This window comes from Vitis riparia, chromosome 9 (assembly GCF_004353265.1).
Source record: "Vitis riparia cultivar Riparia Gloire de Montpellier isolate 1030 chromosome 9, EGFV_Vit.rip_1.0, whole genome shotgun sequence".
Taxonomy (NCBI): Eukaryota; Viridiplantae; Streptophyta; class Magnoliopsida; order Vitales; family Vitaceae; genus Vitis; species Vitis riparia.
Window position 1 is genome coordinate 13,560,540 of NC_048439.1, and position 21,706 is coordinate 13,582,245.

Below are 21,706 nucleotides of genomic sequence, written 5' to 3' on the forward strand. Positions count from 1 at the left end.
AGTAGCCCAAGTCCAAAACCCTGCGGGTGGGGCTCAACCGAAATTGGCTCGAGAGTTAAGAAAGGGTTCATGAGGTGGAGAAAATTGAAATTAGTAGGCTCCCAGTCTGCGCTGAGTCTTGAGGACAACAAAAGCAAAGCAGTGTTTTCTGTGCTGATTTGAAAACCCTACAACTTCTCTTGCGCTGGGTGTGGCAGGCGAGGCGATGAGATGATGGATCGCAGATTGTACCGCCTCATCTGCGTTTTTCTTCTACTGGTCTGTGCTTTTCCCCCTTCTGTTTGTATACTTTCTATTTCGGAAAATTGCTGCTGCTTCTTCTTTTGGGTAATAAATCGCACATGATCCATCGTCATACAATACAGAAATACCTAATTCTGGTGATGTCAAGGAGATTATCAATATGGTTTCTAGGTTTAGGTATCAGTTCCTAATGGAACGAATTCAACACTACTGCTATCAACTGGTCTGCTTACAACTCTGTAAATATCGAAGATTATCAACCCCATAATACTTCTTGAATTCAACTGGATTATCTGTTTTTTTTTTTCTTCTCATACTAATTTTTTACTATATTTATTCTTTTACAAGGGAAAATGAGAGAAAAAGGGGAAGGAATTTAACAAGTATTCTTGATTGGATCACCATCGAAAATGTGAATGAAAATGAAATGTAATGGAAATTGTTCAAAAACTAATGCATTTTCAGATACTTCATCTCTGTTTACTATGGAGATAAAATTGGAGGAATTAAAGAAAAAGAAAAAAATTAAATTGTTGAGGAATTCGGTAAACTTTCCTCATCTTTTAGGAAAATCTTTTAGCATCCCTACCCCTCTCCCTTTGTTTTCTTTTATATATTTTTTTCTGTGTCCTTTTTCATGGTATCCGTACACAAGAGAATCATTTCCTTTGCATTTTTTCCTTATTACTTTCTATGAACGAAACATAGCCTTGTGGATCCTGAACCTTTTCCCCCCTTGAAAATTTTCTTCCTTTCTATTTTATCTCTCTTTTTCTCTTTTCCTCACACTTATCCAGATGGAGTCTACCATTTCATTGAATTTCTTTCCCTCATCTATCATCTAAGCTCCAAAAGGAGCTCATTATTGTGCCCAATTTCTTTTAACTCATCTATCCTCTTTTTTTTGTTTTGATAGTATCAATTATGTGTAGTATATTTTACCCAGGTATATGGTCCCAGGTTTGAATCCTACCATGATGATACCTTCATTTACTCGGTACTAGTTGTTGTGGGTGCAGTTAGCACCCTGAGGTTTGGGTCCCTATGGAGAGTTTTAAGGGTTTGGTCATGGAAGGTTCCTTGGTTATCAAAAAAAAAAAATTTACCAATATAATTGCTTGCTTGCACTGTACTTAAATTTACAACCAAAATAAGTTCTACAATAGCGAAGTTTCTGCCTCATAACCTCCAAACCAATTGATTGTTTCTAGTTTCTTCCTTTTGATTTCTTCTTGTGTGGTTGGAATCAATTCAATAAAATTGATAGAAAAATATGCATGGCATATCATCCCTATGTATGATTATGATGTGTAACTGAGCATTCTTGGATCCTTTTGAATGGCACTGTCTATGAGGAACATGCTCTCATCTCAATCCTCTGTTCATATAGATTTTGAGTATCAACTCATTTTTTATAGGCTCACTGCCCCACTTTGGTTGCTTCAATTGATTTCTTTGTGCCAGCTTTTAGCTTTGATGATTAATATATATATATATATATATTATACACACACACATACACACATACATATATTTATTTATTTATTTATTTTTCAGATACAACTTTGTTTTACTGATTTCTGCAGTGATGTATGTCAGTTCCTCGCAGGTAGGTCATATGGATCTCCCATTGGAACTCGTAAGACTGGGAGGTCATCAGTGTTTTCTTTATTTAATCTTAAAGAGAAGAGTAGATTTTGGAGTGAGAATGTTATGCATAGTGGTATGTGCATCTTTATTCAGTTATGATTTCCATCTTCTTGATTTATTAGGGTATATAATTTTTATTTTATTTTAATTTCTTTATTGTAATGGTATCTACTATTGTTCAGATTTTAATGATTTGGAATCAGCCAACAATGGGAAAATGGGTGTTCTCAATTACACCAAAGCAGGTAATGCACGTTTACTGCAAATGTTTCTCCAAACTTTCCCTTGAGACTTGGTTACATTAACTGATTTTGGGCATGTTTTTGAAGCTTTTCTTTTACCTTGGACTATAACTTTGTTTTTTAATTAAAAAAAAAAAAAAAACTTTGTTTTTTAATTAAGCCTCTGCTTGTGGGCTCAATTCGTTTATTCCTTTATGGAAGATAGTTCTTGAGTTTGGTGAAAGGAAATTGTTGGAGAGGTTTTGTGTAATGGGTTTTGATGGATATTGAATTTTTTTTTTTTAATTATAATTATTGTTATTATTGCTATTGTTATTATTTTATAAACATCAGAATTCTACTGGGTTTAACCTGCAGGAGGAAAGTTATTATAGAGCCATATCTTCTGAAAGATCAATTAGCTATATCTAGGTTGTATGCTTTCACTCCTTTAAAAAAACGGTGGTGCTTAATGATTCTTCATTGGTGATCCTTATGGGGTAAATAACTGCATGGTTAAAAGAACTGGATGTGGAATTTTATGTTAGATTCTATGACAGCTTTGTTGTAGAGATCTGTATACTAAAAAACATTAGATAATCTCTTGAATAAGGCTTTTTTTGAGTTGAATTGATCACCATAAATTTCTTGGGACTCAAAGTGCTTAACTCTTGAAGTGTAAACTAGATTGTTTTTTCATCTTGGTTCTTAGATTTTGTCAAACAAAAGACAACTATGTAATTTAGGGGACTAGATCAATTTAATTTGGATTGTTGGTTAAATTTGTAGTGCTTGTTACAATATTTTCTTTATTTGTTTCAGCACATCAATTTGAATGAGCTCCTAGTTAACTTTGTTTAAAATTTCAAACCTATTTCTCCAAACTGAAAGTTAAGTTATAGCTGCCATCAATTTGATATGAGCACTGCCAAGGTCTTCTAATCTACTTTCATAAATTATATCCCAGGAAATATCGCAAATTATCTAAAGCTTTTGGAAGTTGATTCTATGCATCTTCCAGTCCCTGTGAATTTTATTTTTATAGGATTTGAAGGAAAAGGGAACCATGGTATGTAATGTTACTCTCAATTTTTTTTTTTCTTTTTCTTTTTTAAAATTTTAAGTTTTTCATTTTACTCTTTGCTTAACTTTTAATTTCAATTTATAAGAGTGATGGTCTCTGCTTGTCATATTTCTTTAGAATTTAAGCTACATCCTGAGGAACTTGAGCGCTGGTTCACAAAAATTGATCACATCTTTGGACATACACGAGTTCCACATATTGGAGAAGTTCTTACTCCGTTTTATAAGATTAGCATAGATAAGGTGCAGCGCCATCATCTTCCTATTGTCAGTCACATAAATTACAAGTAATGATTCTCTGTACCTTTTCATCTACTTGTTCATTTGGGACATGAGCTTGCTGTTATCTGTACCTGTTTTCACTAATATGAATGTGCTTGTTCAGTGTTTCTGTTCATGCCATACAAATGAGTGAAAAGGTTACCTCGGTTTTTGACAATGCCATAAATGTTTTAGCTCGTAGGGATGATGTGTCTGGTAACAGGTAAATTATATATCCTTTCCTGAATTTGATTTACTTTGTTTTTTCTTTACTATCATTAAGAGGATCATGTTCATGCTTCATTGACATGTAGACTGAAATCTGTTGTATCTATCCTTAAATCTTATTACTACTCAGAAAGATTTATTTTACAGCTACATGTAAATTATATGTGCCACACCCACACTTTGTTTTATGCTGTAATTGTAATAAACTCTGGGAATTCTTAATGTTGATGGGAATGATGAAATTGAATGGTTATTGATGAATTTGATGGCCAAGATGTATTGTTTCAGGTTTTTCTTCAGTTAATAAACATTAGCCATGTAAGACCAGAAGAAACCTTTGCATCTTCAAGGAATGGTATTTGATTTTTTTGAACATATAGGAGAGATTTGCTTGGATGACCAACTCTACATTGTATTATTGGAGCTTATTTGGTGATATTGAAAGTTTGTTAATACACCTATTTGGAGCTTGCTTTTGCTTGTTTGTTCGTTTTATCCCACCACCACCAATTTCTAGGATCTGGACTGGTGTCCATGGTCTATGATGCTTCTCCAGAACATCCAATGAGTGTTGCCCTCCATTCCTAGCAATCAGTAAACCTCATTCTTTTCATGAATGGTCTTTGAGAGACTAATAACACTCTCTTATTGCCTTGGCTTTTAAATTGAACCACACCATCCCCCCACCCCCATCCACCCCCATGGCCAACTCAACTTAGTCAAGCAACCAAAAGAAAAAAAAAAAAAAAAAAAAAAAAAGAAAAGAAAAGAAAAAAAAAAGAATGATAAAAAATTAGTAGTGCCCCCCTTTAGGGTTTGCAAAATGGGCTTTTGGGGAAGATTGGTAGTTTGTATTTGCACTGAACAGTGTTGCATTCTAAAATTTCTGATCAGATTGGAAAAATGTGCTTTGCTCCTGAGTCATACTAACTACTGTGGGAAGGCTTCAATTTTGTAATTGAAAGGGATATTTGTGGATGAAGAGTATCTTCTTCCCTTTTCATGTTTTGTTCTATTGTTAATTAAAATCAAAATGCTGAACTTACCTAATTCAAAAAGATATTGATTTTTGTCTCTTACTGGTTTGAGTAATCATCATCATTCTGTGTTTCCAGGGAGGATGAAGATACTTTTTGGCAAGTAGATGTGGACATGATGGACGTTCTCTTCTCTAGCCTTGTAGACTATCTACAACTAGAAAATGCATACAACATTTTTGTTTTGAATCCCAAGCATGATGGAAAAAAAGCTAAATACGGCTATCGGTGTGTATTTCAGTAACGAACTTCGTCTGTTTCTATATTTCCTTCCATTTTTCCCCGTTTTTTATTTATTTATTTATTTTTTATTTTTCTTTAAAACTGGTTGCAAATAAGAATGTTGAACATTACATGGTTAAACACATCCAATACTCTCTTACAAAAAGTAACACACCCAATCCTTGCATCCCCTTACCAGCCAATATCTTGAATGCTCAATAGCTCTTCAGATCTCTGGGATGTCCCCCAGATGGTAATTAAGTAGCCTACAGCTAATAGTTGCTTAAAACTGTTTTTCTCTTATAAGCTAGTGATGGCTTATTGGGCTATTATTTGATGCTCACAAGGTAATGATAATAGGCAAATTATTATTGTATAATTATTAGCAAGGTTTGAGGATTCTAACTTGGAACTAGTGATTATGCCATGGTGCCATACAGCCCTGCCTTTTCTTCCAAACATGAACCTCGACTCCCTGTTCTTATAACATGTGACATGTGACTGCACCCTGATTCTTGAAACACGTGTATTGGAGTCCATTTAACTAGGCTTAAAACTGACCATTAGGCACTGTGAGTATGTTTTAGAGAACGGTAAACAGTATTGAAGTTTATTTAGCTCATTGGAATTTTAAGTCTATCTAGAATTTCCAATGAGATATTTATTTCCTTTAAATGTTCTTGTTACAAATTAGGTTTTCTGTGGCCAGATGGACATGATGCAATCTCATATCATGGTTTATAATGTAAATTTATCTATGTGGGTAATAAAAGCTAGTGCCTGAAATCTTTACTCAAACTAGTTGCATCTTTTGTTTTGATTACAAACTCAGCCATGCAGCCAACATCCGGCCAAAATAACATTTTTCCATTGCTAGTCCATGTTTCCAAGAGTCCATTGGTATTCTTTTATGACACAACAGCTTCTATATGTGAAAAAAAAAAATTGAGGCATAAGGTATATGAGCAAAACAAACCATGCTGCAAGGAAGAGGTTGTTAGCATTGATACCTAGCAGCAGGAAGGGAATTTGGCTCCTGAATTTTCAGCAATGAGGGCCTTAAAGAAAGGGGAATTGGAGGAGTTGTTGTTAAAGGAAAAGGTGTTTTGGAGGGACAAAGCTAGGGTCAAATGGATAAGAAAAGGGGATTGAAACTCTTTAGTATTTCCATAGGGTGGCCAATAGTAGGCTAAATAAAGTTATTGGTTTCAAAAGAAGGGGTAATTCTAGATAACATCGAAAACATTATGGAGGAGATGATGCATTTATTTGGAAAATTATACTCAAAACCTTTGGGTGGTTTTTGGAGGTTAGAAGGATTGGATTGGTCTCCCTTTTCAACTGAGAGTGTTGCATGGCTAGATTGCCCTTTTTTAGAAGAAGAGATTCATAAGGTTGTATTTCAATTAAACAAGGAAAAGGCTCTTAGGCCTAATGGATTCAACATTACAGTGTATTAAAAGTGCTGGAATGTGATTAGGGACAATCTTCTAAGAGTGTTCTTAGAGTTTCACAATAATGGGGTAATAAATCAAAGCACCAATGTTACCTTCATTGCTCTTGTGCCAAAAGAGTCAAACCGGAAAAATCTCATATTTGAGACCTATTAGCCTAGTGATGAGTTTGTACAGATCATAGCTAAGGTTTTATCAAGGTGTACAAGGTGCTTTTGTTGGGGGGAGACAAATTTTGAATGCTATTTTGATTGCTAATGAGTTGGGTGGATGAGAAAAGGAGATCAGGAGAGGAAGGGGTACTCTTCAAAATTGATTTTGAAAAGACCTATGACATGTAGATTGGGGTTTTTTGGACCATGTGCTTGAGAGAAAAGGATTTAGTTCAATGGAGGTTTTGGATGAGGGGATGCTTGTCCTTATTTAGTTTTGCGGTCTTAGTGAATGCGAACACTAAAGGTTGGGTTAAGACAACTATATGCTTTAAGACAAGGAGAAATAGGACTAGAGTGTCTCATTTACAATTTGTGGATGACACCATCTTTTTCTTTAGAGTTTCTTTGGTTGATTTGCAAAATCTCAAGCTAATATTATTGGTTTTTAGGTTTGATAAAAAAATATTATTGGTTTTTAGGCACTTATCGGATCTTATGATCAATCTAAACAAGAACACTCTTTTTGGTATCAATATAAGTCAAGAATAGATCTCCAGGTTGGCTTCAATGCTTGAATGTGCCGTCTCTGGTTGACCTTTAACGGATGTGGGGCTTCCATTAGGGGAGAATCCAAAAACAAATACATTTTGAGATCCAGTAATTGATAGAATCTTGAGGAGATTGGATGGGTGGAAAAAAGCTTTTTTGCTTTAGGGGGTAGAATAACTTAAACTCTAATTCAATTTCACTTGTCTCATATCCTGAGCTATTTATAAGAGTTAGAATAACCCTAATTTTGCAATAGCATCAAACATTGAAAAATTTCAAAGAGATTTTTTATTGTTGAGGTTTGAGGGTGCCAAAAAGGATTATCTGATCAATTAGGATCTAGTGTGTAGGCGTTAGGAGATTGGAGGTTTGGGGTTTGGGAAGATATTTTTGAGGAATTATGCTCTATTATGGAAGTGACTTTGGAGGTTCCGTAGAGAAAGTTACGCCCTTTGGTTTTAGGTTATTTTAAGTATTTATGGGTCACATCCTACCAATAGTAGTCCAATTCAAAAAAAAGAAATGATTGCTTCCTCGGAGGTGAGAGGAGGTTTGAAAGGTGGAAAGTGTTGGTTTTCAGTAGAATCTAAGACCTTTGAAATCTCCATTGAAGTGGTTCGAGGTAAGCCAAGAGGGATTATTTTGGAAAGGAGCAAAGGCTTTTCCTCTTGGATAAGATTTGGAGAAAAGAGTTTGAGCTATCTGTTGGAAGGTGTGGAAGCTTGGTGTAGAGGAGAGTCGAGTTAGAGGTGTCTAAAAGTTTGAGAAGATGGAGGAAGAAAGTTTAGGCTAGAGTGTCGTTCAAATGAAGCTGGTAGGTTTTTACTCTATTCGGTGCGAGATGTGGAAGCTAAGAAGTATTGTCTTGTATTTCCAGAGGGAAAAGGTTTAGTAGGGGGGTGGTTCTTGTTGGCTAAGAAGTTAAGGGCCCTAGGAGTCTCCACTCCAGCTCTGAGCAAAGCTTGTTCGGGTGTTTCCATCTCTGTAAAGGGTGGGTGTAGTTTCAAAGGGAAAGAGAAAGGAAAAGGAACGTATGCAGAAGTCACGAGAGTGAAGATAGGGGAACCAGGGGAGTCTTTATGGGTGCATTTAGGGGATCGAGAACTTCTTTGCAGGGAAGAGCAGCTAAGTCATTGCTTGGTTGGCTGTTTTGGTGACAGTTTTGAATCGGTTCCTCCTCTGTCATCCTTGACGGGGTGGGCACTTGCAAGTTGGTTTCTAAGGGGAGGTTTAAAAATCTCCAGGTTGGGTGGGGCCCTTGTGCTGTTTGAGCTTGAAAATAAATTTGAAGCTGATTTGGTGCTTTTAAGGGGCAGTAGACGTTTTAAGGAGAGAGAGTTTCTCTTGCAAAGATGGGGACTTGAAGTGGGGTGTTTTTGGAATGGGAGCCATGCCAAGGAAGTATGGGTGAGGGTTGCAGGACTTCCTCTTCACCTTTGGAGTAGAGAGGTGTTCAAGAGAATTGGAGAGCTGTGGGGGTTTTATAGTTGTTGATGAGGACACAACTTTTTTTTCTCAGTTGCAATGGGCTCGTATCTTGGTGAGAGCCTCTGGGAAGAATATGCTAGGGGCATTGCAGGTGGTGGCCAGGCATACTTGCTAGGTGGTTCGTCTGTGGTGGGAAACACCTCCTTGGGTTTCTCAGGTAGTGCCGAGGTCCGCTTTTCACAAAAGAGCAAGGCGTGAGGTTGGGGACGAAGGTGTGGGTGGTGCACGCGCTGGTGATAGCATGCGGGAGACTCAAATTGGTGATCAGAATTGGGGGTCAGAAGAGCAGGTTGAGTGTGGTAGAAGGATTAGGGGTGCAGTTGGTGTAGTAGGTAGGCCGGCTAAAGGCTCTAAATTGGACTCAACTTTAAGTGGGCATGGGCCTGGCCCTAGGACAGTAAGCTGGGAGCAATTTAAAGGAAGAGAAATGTTGGACTCAAGAAGTGGAGTGGGCTGGGCCGTGGGCTCAAAACCCTTCAGCCCTGTGGGAGCGGGCGTGGTTGAGAACTCTAAGGGGCCTTTTGGGCCCATTTTAAAAGAGGCCCATCCATGCCTTTTTGGGTGGCTCTTCTCCTTTAGAGCTCCTCTTGAGTCCATCGTGGGAGCTTTGGGGTTGGAGCAAGTGAAGCTAGCCGACGAAGATTTCAACGTTGGGGGGTCGCTTCCTGGTTGATCAACGTTCACCGACGAGGCACTAATGGATGAAGCATCCAAGTATCCCGTTTATCACAACCACTCTTCTTTTTCTTTGGGGCTTCGGGGTGCTTCTTCTTCTACTCCTTTCTTGGGGACCAACAAAGCTTTGTTGGTGTCAGAGGGGGCATCCAGTGGGTTGGAAGGCTCAACGGCAGGGGCGATGGACTGGGATCCCCTGCGAGCAGTGCCGACTAAAGATTTATTGGTCCTCGATGGTCGAAAAGAGCCTCCTTGGGGTTCGACTGGCAGTGTTAGTGCGACTGAGCTAGCGATTGTCCCGGTTGGATCGGGTTATGCGAGTCCAATCGTGGAGAGGATTGACTTTCAACTGGAAGAGGGAGGGGGGAGGGATGAAGGGTGGAACTCTAGCTGTCTTGCGAAGTTCAGTCGATGCCTTGGTATGCTGACGAAAGAGTTTGAAGAGGAAATTTTGTATCTCTTGAGGAGGATGAAGGGGAGAATTGACCAAAAAGGGCAGGATGGGGCGTCTAGAAAGACAAAATTAATGTCTTCAAAATCTAGTAGGGAACTCAAGAAGTTGGAGTGGACAATAAGCTATAAAAAAGCTAGGTTTGATACCAATTTGGTATTTTTGGAGGGGTTTTAGTGTCGGGGTGCAAATGAAAATAAGAATTTTATCTTGGAATGTGAGAGGGGCAAATGATAGAGATAAAAGAAAGATTATTAAGTCAGTGATAAAATCTCAAAGAGTGGACGTGGTTTGTTTGCAAGAAACCAAAATTAAAGAATTGACTACAGGGATTGTCTATAGTCTTAGGGTGGGAAGACATCTAGATTTGAGTGCAGTCAATTTAAGGGGTGCAACTGGAGGCATTCTGGTATTTTGGGATAACAGAGTATTTGAGTTGGTTGATTTGGAAGAAGGAGAATACTCAATTTCGTTCCGCTTTAAGAACTGTGTGAATGGGGTTGTGTGGGTGTTTACTAGTGTGTATGGTCAGGTGTACAGTACTGATAGAGAGGACTTTTGGGACGAGTTTGGGTCAATAAGAGGTTTATGGAGTGACCCTTGGTGTGTGGGAAGGGATTTCAATATGATCAAATTTCTAGAGGAATGTGGTAGGGGAGGTGGGCTTTTTGCATCAATGAGGAGATTTTCAGAAGTGGTAGAGGATTTGGAGTTAAGGGACTTTCCTTTGTAGGGGGGTCCTTTAACCTGGAGGGGCAGGTTGAATATCCAATCCCATTCTAGGCTTGATTGGTTTTTAGTGATAGATAATTGGGACAACTTATTTAATGGGGCTGTGCAGGGTGTTCTACCCAGACCAGTTTCTGATCACTTTCCCATTTTGCTAGAAGGAGGCATGAAGAGGGGACCTTCTCCTTTCAGATTTGAGAACACGTGGTTGGAGGAGGAGGGGTTCAAAGATCAAATGAAGACGTGGTGGGGGAGCTTAAGTTTTACTAGGACCTCCAACCTTGTTTTAGACGCAAAATTAAGAGCCTTAAAAGATATTTTGAAAACTTGGAATAAAGAAGTGTTTGGTCTCATTGAGACTAAAAAAGGAGAAGCTCTCAGATAGGTTGTGTATTAGGATGAAAAGGAGAAATGTTTAGCTTTGAATCTGGAAGATTGTGAAGCCAGAAAGGAGGCTAAGGAGTCTTATAAGACTTGGGTGTTGAGGGAAGAAATCTCTTGGAGACAAAAGTCTAGGGAAGTGTGGTTGAAGGAGGGGGACAATAACACCAGATTCTTTCATAGGATGGCGAATGCTCATAGTAGAAGAAACTGGTTGTTCAAGCTAAAAGTGAATGGCTGCTGGCATATTGAGGAGAATGATTTAAAAGATAGTGTGGTGGGGGCATTTCATAACCTGTATTCAGAAGAAAGGGGGTGGCGTCCTTGTATTGATGGGTTGTCTTTTATGGGGCTAGCTAGCAGTGAGGCTGAGGGGCTGGAGATTCATTTTTTGGAAGAAGAGATGTTTGCAACACTCTCAGATCTAGGCAAGGACACATCCCTTAGTCCGGATGGCTTCACCATGACTTTTTGGCTTTTTTGTTGGGATGTTGTGAAGGTAGAGATTATGGGTTTTTTTAGACTTTCATGAGTGGGGTAGATTTGTAAAGTCTTTGAATGTTACTTTCTTGGTTTTAGTCCTAAAGAAGGGAGGTGCAGAAGATCTAAAAGATTTTAGGTTGATTAGCCTTGTGGGCAGCCTCTATAAGTTGTTGGCCAAGGTGTTGGCTAATAGAATTAAAAAGGTAATGGGGAAAGTGATTTCGGAGTCCCAAAATGCCTTTGTGGAGGGTAGACAAATTTTAGACGCAGTTTTGATTGCAAATGAGGTTGTGGACTCAAGGTTGAAAAGCAATGAAGGGGGTATGTTGTGTAAGTTGGATATAGAGAAGGGATATGATCATGTCAATTGGAAGTTCTTGATGGCAGTGCTTAGAAAGATGGACTTTGGGGAGAAATGGATAAAGTGGATAGATTGGTGCATCTTTACTATGAAATTTTCTGTTTTAATAAATGGTTCTCCTTCCGTTTTTTTCCAAAGTTCGAGGGAATTGAGACAAGGAGACCCCCTCTCCCCTTATTTGTTTGTGATAGCCATGGAGGTGTTTAGTTGTTTATTGAGGAGGGCTACTAGTGGGGGCTACTTATCTGGTTGGAGGGTGAGAGGTAGGGGCGAGGGGATTCTAATCTCGAACTTGTTATTTGCGGATGATACATTGGTGTTTTGTGAGGCATCTCAAGACCAGATGACTTATCTAAGCTGGCTTTTCATGTGGTTTGAGGCTTGTTCAAGGTTGAGAATCAATCTGGAGAAGAGCGAGTTAATCCCGGTGGGCAGGGTGCATGTTATAGAGCACTTGGCATTGGAGTTGGGGTGTAAAGTGGATGGTCTTCTTTCCTGCTATTTAGGTTTGCCTTTGGGGGCACCCTTCAAATCAGCGGCCGTGTGGGATGGAGTTGAAGAGTGTTTTCGAAAAAGGCTAGCAATGTGGAAGAGACAATATATTTCAAAAGGAGGGAGACTCACTGTAATTCGAAGCACTTTATCCAGCATGCCTATTTATTTTATGTCACTTTTTTGCTTGACAAGAAAAGTGGGTTGAGATTGGAGAAGATTCAGAGGGATTTTCTGTGAGGTGGTGGAGCTCTTGTGTAGAAACCACATCTTGTTAGGTGGAACATGGTTTGCTTGGAAAAAAGGAAAGGTGGTTTGGGTGTGAGAAATCTAGCTTTGATGAATATAACTCTCTTAAGTAGAATTGGTGATTTGCCAATGAAAGAGAGGCTTTTTGGAAGCAAGTCATCAGTCACATGTATGGTGAAGAGGAGGGGGGATGGCGCTCCCGTGCAGTAAGTGAGAGGTATGGTGTGGGGTTGTGGAAAAAAATTAGGAAGGAGTGGATGTATTTGAGTGGTAGGTTGGCCTACCAGGTGGGTAATGGGTAGAGAGTGAGATTCTAGATGGACAAGTGGTGTGGAGATGAGCCACTTTGTAAGTCCTTTTTTTTTTTTTTTTGATAGATAAAAGGATGTACATTAAAAAAAAAAAAAAAAGGAAGCACCAAAAAAAATGTTCACAAAGTATACAAGGAGTATACAAAAATAGCCCAAAGACACACTCCGAGGGGGAAAGGATAGAAACACACCACATTTCCTTACTCTAGCCTAACCAATCTAAAAAACTTACAAGAGAAGAAGGGCTCAAAACTATAGACACCCTAACCCAAGACCAAATATTACATACAAAATAATATTTCAGTCTTTGAAGCGAAAACTCCTCATTCCTAAAAGCTAATAAATTCCTTTCCTTCCAGACTGACCAAAATATACATAAGGGGGCCATTTGCCAAGCCTTTTTTCTAGTTTTCCCCACAAACGCTCCATGTCACCCAATAAGAGTTTCCTTCACTATACACGAGAGAGTTCAATCCACACCAAAAAAGGAGAAAAGAAGATTCCACAGAACCCACATCTTTACACAATGAAGTAAAAGGTGATCTATTGTCCCTACTTTAGAGAGGCATAGAAAATACCTGTTTGCCAATGAGTATCCTCTCCTTTGAAGTTGCTCCAAAGTTAAGACTTTACCCCAAGAGGCCTCCCAAGCGAGAAGGCCACCTTAGGAGGCACACTCACCCTCCAAATACTATCACTAAGGAACAAAGAAGAACCTCTGGGCTCCAAAATAGAATAAAGAGACTTGATTGAGAAAGTGCCACACTTTGGTGTTGTCCAAACCACTTTATTATCCTCCTCCCTTTGCACCCGGAAGACTTGGATCTTATGCAAAAAACGCTCCACCAACTCAATCTCCCAATCATTAAATGCCCTTGCAAACAGAGGGGTCCAACCATTCCCATCACCAACAGGATTCCAAACATCCGATACCCAAGCATTCTTAGACAAAGAGATGGAAAATAAAGAAGGGAAGGACTCACAAAGTGGCGCATCTCCACACCATTTGTCCGTCCAGAATCTCACTCTTTGCCCACTACCCACTTGGTAGGCTAACCTACCATTTAAAAATAACCACTCCTTCCTAATTGCTTTCCAAAGCCCAACGTCGTATCTCCCACTCACTTCCTAAGTGCACCATCCCCCCTCATCTTCACTATACTTGTGACTGATGACTTACTTCCAAAAAGCCTCTCTTTCATTGGCAAACCTCCAATTCCACTTACTTAGGAGAGCGATATTCATGAGAGCTAGATTTCTCACACCCAACCCACCTTTCCTTTTATCTAAGCAAACCAAGTTCCACCTAACAAGGTGCGGCTTTTGGACAAGAGCTCCCCCGCCCCACAGAAAATCCCTTTGAATCTTCTTCAATCTCAACCTCACTTTTCTTGGCAAGTAAAAGAGAGACATAAAGTATATAGGCATGCTAGATAGAGTGCTTCGGATTAGAGTGAGTCCCTCCTTTTGAAATATACTGCCTTTTCCACATTGCAAGCTTTTTTCGAAATCGCTCTTCAACACCATCCCACACAGCCACTGATTTGAAGGGGGCCTCCAAAGGAAAACCCAAATAGCAGGAAGGGAGCCCACCCACTTTACAACCCAACTCCAAGGCCAAGTCCTCTATAACTTGCACCCTACCCATCGGGATTAACTCACTCTTCTCCAAATTGATCTTCAACCCTGAACACGCCTTAAACCACATAAGAAGCCAGCTTAGATAAGTCATTTGGTCTAGAGACTCCTCACAAAATACCAACGTATCATCCGCAAATAATGAGTCCTTCCTTTCATTATTTTCCATTTCTTTGTCTAAGGAAGCTTGGGTGTCAGATGTTTGGAACCTTGATGGTGATGGGGGTGGTTGGACCCCTCTTTTCTCAAGGGTGTTTAATGATTGGGAGATTGAGTTGGTGGAGCGTTTTTTGCAAAAGATCCAAGCCTTTAAGGTGCAAAGGAAGGAGGAAGATAGAGTGATTTGGACAACTTTGAAGTGTGGCACCTTTACAATCAAGTCTCTTTATTCTATTTTGAAGCCCGAAGATTCTCCCTTGTTCCCTAGTGGTAGTATTTGGAAGGCAAGTGTGCCTTCTAAAGTGACTTTCTTTGCTTGGGAGGCTTTTTAGGGTAAAGTCTTAACTTTGGATCAACTTCAAAGGAGGGGGCACTCATTGGCAAATAGGTGTTTTCTATGCCTCTCTGAAGTAGAGATGGTGGATCACCTTTTACTTCATTATGTGAAGACTCGGGTTCTATGAAATTTTCTTTTCTCCCTCTTTGGTGTGGCTTAGATACTCTTTTATTCAGTGAAGGAAACTCTTCTTGGGTGGCACGGGGTGTTTGTGGGAAAAGCTTGTAAAAAGGTTTGGCAAATGGTCCCCTTATGTATATTTTGGTTAGTTTGGAAGAAAAGGAATATGTTAGCTTTTGGTAATGAGGAGCTTTCACTCCAAAGATTGAAAAATTCTTTTGTATGTAATCTTTGGTCTTGGGTTAGGATGTCTATAGTTTTGACCCCTTCTTCTCTTGTAAGTTTCTTTGATTGGTTAGGCTCTAAGTAAGGGCAAGTGATGTTTTTTGTTTCTATCCCTTCCCCTTCGGTTTGAGCCTTTAGGCTTCTTTTGTATACTTTGAGGGCACGACTTTTAGTGCTTCCTCTTTTCATTATATATACATCTTTTTATCTATATAAAAAAAAATCCTACCAATAATACATTTAGATGGTCACATCATTACCCTTGGAAGGCCATTGCATAGGTTCTCTTGTTTTTTTTTTTTTTTTTTTTTTTGCACACACTCGTTTTGTGGTGGGTGATGGGATAAGAATTTTTTTTTTTTTTTTTTTTTGGTGGGGGGGTGAATTAATCTTTATGTTCACAATTTTCAAGTCTTTATAAAGTTGGCACAATTAGAAGTATCTCCATTTCAGCTATTCTTGGCAATTCTTCCACTTTTTTTTTATGGGAACCTTTATTTTTGTGACAACCTCATCGATTTGGAAATTAAGGACCTCAAAAGACTCATGGCCTCTCTTATTCACATACACTTGTCTCCATCCATCCCAAATGCAAGAACTTGGGCACTATCTTCTTCAAACTTACTCTTTGTAAAATATTTCTTCTTCACTTTGTCCAATATATCAAATTCAATCTCATTTAATCCAACCAAATTTGTATGGAAATCTAAAGTCCCATTTAAGGTTAAGGCCTTTGCTTAGTTAGGGGCACACAAGGAGGTAAATAGCAATGACATGCTACAATTGAGAAGACCTTTCAAAGCCCTTAGTCTTAATTGGTGTGTCCTTTATGGGGGGGTTGGAGAGATGATTAACCATCTCTTTCTTATTTGACATGTTGATTATTTTATATATGGGTTTAGAGAACTCCATCAGAGGCAAAACCTTGTGGAAGATTGCTTGTCTCATTTTGATATGGATCATATGGTGAGAGAGAAATGTTAGGATCTTTGAGGATAAATGGAGGATGTTAGAGATGTTATGGGATTGACTTCACTTCTTTTCTTCTTTTTTGGCCTATGTATTGACGAATTTAAAGAAATTCCCTCTAAATGTCATTCAACTCAATTGGCATTTGGTGTGTACACCAATAGAGTTGGACCACCATTGAAAGGAGCTTAGCCTGGTTAGAGGAGTTGTAATCTGTGTATATCCTTGTGTGATCTATCTTTTTTCATATATCTCATTGTATAGTGGATTATGGACTATTTGGAAGGAAAGGAATAGAAGAGTTTTCAATGACATTGAGCGGTTTGACCAAACTATTAAATCCATTTTCATGTATACTTTTGTGAATTTGAACTAGAGTGTTTATAGAGGATCACATGTTGTCTTTGATAAATTTTGTAGAGTGGTTCTTTGTTAGGTAAGGAGATGGTTATTTTGTTTTTATATATTACTATTATTTTTTTGTCTCCTTATATCCTTGCTATTGTTGGACTTTGTTTGTATACTTTGTGTGTACTTGTTTTGCTGTCTTTTAGGTACTTTTAATACAAGCCCCTTTCTTTTGCCTATCAAAAAAGGAAAAAAAAAATCTCCTTGTATAGTGGAGTTCTTTGTTTTGATTAGGTTTGTGTATTTGTGGGGAGGATTCCTCATCCTTCTCATGAACTTTTTCTTTATTATTAATACATCTCTTGTTTTTGATTAAAAAAAAAAAAACATTCTGTATGTGATCTCAGAAGTTGGCAGCAGCCTAGGAAAACCTCAAAAAAGTGCTCAATTTTTATAAAATATTCTGTCTTTAAAATGGGAACACCCATCCTCCCGGACTGTTTTGAGGCACAGAGTATTGTAGTGGCTCTTTAATTTTTTTTTTCCTCTTGTTGCTATATTTTGGTTTTGCTTTTGTCTCATCTCTCTCTCTCTCTCTCTCTCTCTCTCTATATATATATATATGAAATTGATCCTCACTTCTTCTAAAACAACAGAATTCTGCTCAACATCTTCCTAAAAATAGAGTGCCAAACAAACCCTTGAGGCTTGGGTTAAGTGGTGAAGGGTTGGGGTAGGTTATGGGAGGTTCTGGGTGTTGGAAAATAAAATCTTCTTATTATTTCTTTGAAAAATTAGTATAAAAATATATATACATTCAAACTTGTACAATAAATAGAAATAAAATAAGACAATTGACCTATTCCTAATATTCTTCCTACAAATCTTCTAAATTACAACTTCCCTAATTTACATAGTCAACTAATTTAAATATACAGAAAATATGCACAAAATCATAAATAAATCAAATCAACTCCATGAAGTTAGGAATAATTATTGGATTCCAACACTCCCTCTCAAGCTGGTTCAAAGATATCTTCCATTCCCAGCTTGTTAACCATAGAGTTGAATGTAGGATTCTGAACTCCTTTTGTAAAGACATCAACTAGTTGTAGTTTGGATGTAACAAGCAGAGTGGAAATCAGTCCACTATCAATCTTTTCTTTAATGAAATGTCTATCAATCTCAACATGTTGTATTGAGTTGTAAGCAATACTGATTGCAGCCTTGTTATCACAATACAGTCTCATGGGATTCTCAAGATTGACTTGTAGTTCCCTCAATAAACCCTTTAGCCAAATGAGTTCACAAATGCCAAGGGCCATGACTCAAAACTTTGCTTTAGCACTAGACCGAACAACTACATATTGCTTTTTGCTTCTCCAAGTAATCAAGTTGTTGCCCACAAATGTACAATACCCTGAAGTAGATCTTCTATCAGTAATAGAACCTACCCAATCTGCATTTGTGTAAGCTTCAACTCTAAGGTGATTGTTCTTTGAGAACAATAAACCTTTTCCTGGAGTTGACTTTAGGTACCTCAAGATTCTAAAAAATGCATTCATATGACATTCTAAGGGGGAGTGCATAGACTGACTTGCCATTCTAACAGCATATGCTATATCTCGTTTCGTGTGGGATAAATAAATTAAGCTCCCAACAAGTCTTTGATATCTCCCTTTGTCAACTGGTATTCCTTTATTAGACTCCTAATTGATGATTTTGATCAATAGGTGTACTTGTAGGTTTGCATCTTAGCATCTCGGTTTCATTTATCAAATCAAGGATATATTTCCTTTGAGTAACATAAATTCCCCTTTTTGATCTTGCCACCTCAATGCCAAGAAAATATCTGAGATTTCCAAGATCTGATTTCAAATTCTTTTGCCAACTTCCCCTTAAAATCTGCATCTCTTCTACGTTATCTCCAGTGAACAATTATGTCATCTATATAAATAATAAGTGCAACAATCTTCTTTTCAGGTGATTGCTTGATGAAAAGGCTATGATCTCTTTGGCTTTGGTGATAGCTAAATTTGAGTAGAGACTTAGCAAATCTCTCAAACCATGCTGAAGGAGACTGCTTCAAACCATATGATGATTTCTTCAATTTACAAACCTTTCCATTGCTGAATTTTCCTTCAAAACTAGGAGGCAAATCCATAAATACTTCTTCCAAGTTTCCATGCAAAAAAGCATTTTTTACATCAAATTGTTTTAGAGGCCAATCAAGATTTGCTGCTAAGGATAAAAGAACTCTAATGGAATTCATCTTTGCCACAGGTGCAAAAGTTTCTTGCTAGTCAATTCCATAGGTTTGTGTGTATCCCTTTGTCACTAACCTAGCTTTATACCTTTCAATCGAACCATCAGCTTTGTATTTAATAGTGAACATCCACTTGCATCCCATTAATTTTTTTTTTTTTTTGGGAAATCAACAATATCCCATGTTTCATTTATATACAAGGCTTTCATCTTCCACCTAGGATCACCTAGAGCCTCTTGTACGTTTTTAAGAACTGAATCTGAGGACAAATGAGTGGTAAAGGCCTTATATTGGTGGCAAAGTCTATGATAGGATAGAAAGTTTGACAAAGGATGTTTAGTACAACTTCTAACACCTTTGCAAATAGCTCTACGAATATCAAGATCAGTGTCAAAATTATGATTAAGAAGAGAGGGATTAGAAGGATTAGATGTACCTAATTTTGGAGTTGATGATTGGCTGTGTGTAAGAGAGATTGGGTCTTGCTCTTGCATTAGCCTTAGCCTCCTAGAGTAAACCATCAAGTCTGAATCAACAGTTTCTACTACTGCTGGTTTTATGATGTCAGTTTCTTTTCCTGCTGCTGGTTGTATGTTGTCTATCTCCTCAACATCACCATATTCAGTAACATGATTCCAAATTGGTAAAGGAAGTATCCAAAACTGATCTTCTTGCAATATTTTCTCCTCCCTGAAGATCAAATTTTTGGTAATAGTGCTGGTCATTATCTTCTTCAGGATTGTTTACAGTCAAGTATTTCTTTATAGCCTTGTCCCAAGTGCCCGATTTATATCCTTGTTTTCCTACTAAGTTTGTATGGAATTCTCAAGTCCCTTTCAAAGTCAAGTCCTTTGTCTGGTTAGTGGCACACAAGAAGGTAAACACTAATGACTTGCTACAATTGAGAAGACCCTACAAAGCTCTTAGTCCTGACATTTGTAAGTTGTGCATGAAGCAAGGAGATTCGGTAGATCATCTTTTCCTACATTGTTCCTTGTCCATGGGGTTGTGGCACAGATTATTTCAGCTAGCCAAGATGGATTGGGTTCCTCCAAGAAGCATTTCAGACATGATGTCTATCAATTATAAATGTTTTGACACTTCCAAAAGAGGGATAATTTTGTGGCAAAATGCATGCATTGCTTTAATTTGGGTTGTGTGACGGGAAAGAAATGCTAGGATATTTGAGGACAAAGGTAGGAATTCAGAGAATCTATGGGATTCCTTTCACTTCCTAGCTTCTCTTTGGGCTTATTGTTCCGTGGTTTTTTAGGGCTTTCCCCTTAACATGTTACAATTAGATTGGTTAGCAGTGTGTAGTTCCAACGGGATGGTCTAACCAAGAGGGCTTGTTCGTAGTTTTCATAGTGTAGTTTCTTGTTCTTTTATTGTGTTGTTTAGTTTTATCTTTGGTGGGAGGATTCCTCATCCTTCTTTTGTATTTCTTATTCTTTCAATATATTTGTTGTTTCCTATCAAAAAAAAAAAATAGTGCTGGTTTTCATAAAAAACTTACATCTATGGAGACAAATTTCCTTTGTGTAGGTGGGTGATAGCACTTGTATCCTTTTTGTGTGGGGGAATAGCCCAAAAAAAAAAATACACTTAGTGGCTTTGAGATCAAGTTTGGATCTATTTTTGTTTGGAATATGGACAAATATAGCACAACCAAAGACTTTGGGTGGAAGGGAGCCAAGGCAATTTATGTGAGGTAGGTGTTGTTTTAGGATGTCTATTGGAGTCTTGGAGTTTAAGCTTTTTGTAGGCATTCGATCGATAAGGTAGACAGCTATAAGTAGTGTATCTCCTAAAAAAAACTTAGAAAAATTTCTAGCAAACCTTAGGGCTCTAGCTACCTCCAACAAATGTCTATTCTTCTTTTCGGTTATCCCATTTTGTTGAGGAGTACCTATACAAGAGGTTTGATGAATAATTCTATTCTCTTAGAAATAATTTCCAAGGGTGTGGTTTAAATATTCCCCTCCACACAACTTGCAATTTTGCATTAAATTGGGTTCAGATCATTTGGTGGAATTGTTTAAGGGTGAGGATGGTATCAAAGTTTTCTTTTAGGAGATAGATCCATGTGGTGCAAGTACAATCATCAATAAAACTTATGAATCATTTTGCTTTTGAATGACAAGGACTTGTGAAGGACCCTAAACATTAGTGTGGATGAGAGAAAAGAATTTCACTTCTTTTACTGCTCAAAGGATAAGAAATTCAGTGGTTTTTTGATAACTCACAAACTTCGCATTGGAATATAGAAGGATCTAGGTTGACACACAATTTAGGGTACAAAGTTTTCAAAGAGAAAAAACTTGGATGCCCTAATCTTTCATGTATTAACCTAAGTTCTTTTTTTGTATTTCCTTTTATTTGATGAGCTTGAATTTTTCCTTGCTCCTTAGTAACCAAGTAATAGAGACCCTCTCTCTTTAGCACTACCAATTATCTTCCTCGTAGTTAGGTCCTGAAACACATAATGAGTGGGAAAGAAAGTTGCAAGACAATTTTGAGGTTTTGTTAATTTATTGATGAACAATAAGTTACAAGACATATTTAGGACATGCAAATCAGATGAAAGAGTGATATAGGGAGTGACTGAAACATTGCCTATACCACTAATAGGAGTCAAAGATCTATTAGCAACCTATACTTTTTGGTTGCTAAAACATGAAATGTAGGATAGAAAAACATTAGACTCTTTAGTCATGTGATCAATTACCCCTAAATCAATAATCCAAGTGTTAGAATGAAGAATGCTAGAAGCACTAAGTACCTGACTGTGCAAAAACACAAGAAGTGGGGGAAGAGGAAACCTTGGATTTTCCCATGATCTTATACAAGAGATCTAGTTGTTCTTTTGTGAAAGGGAGTTTGATTGAGGTTGATGTTTAACCTAGTGTCTTTGCTGTTTC

General features: G+C 38.0%; 1 protein-coding gene across 1 annotated transcript in view; it reads left to right on the forward strand.

Annotated features, from left to right (window-relative positions):
- LOC117922515 overlaps positions 1-21,706 on the forward strand; it is a 47,044-nt gene continuing 25,338 nt past the window's right edge. Inside the window, exons 1-7 of the mRNA XM_034840645.1 lie at positions 1-258; positions 1,843-1,966; positions 2,076-2,138; positions 3,082-3,183; positions 3,316-3,484; positions 3,583-3,681; positions 4,802-4,951. Coding sequence (XP_034696536.1) covers positions 211-258; positions 1,843-1,966; positions 2,076-2,138; positions 3,082-3,183; positions 3,316-3,484; positions 3,583-3,681; positions 4,802-4,951 — 755 coding nt within the window. The 5' untranslated portion in view covers positions 1-210. The remainder of the gene's footprint in view (positions 259-1,842; positions 1,967-2,075; positions 2,139-3,081; positions 3,184-3,315; positions 3,485-3,582; positions 3,682-4,801; positions 4,952-21,706) is intronic.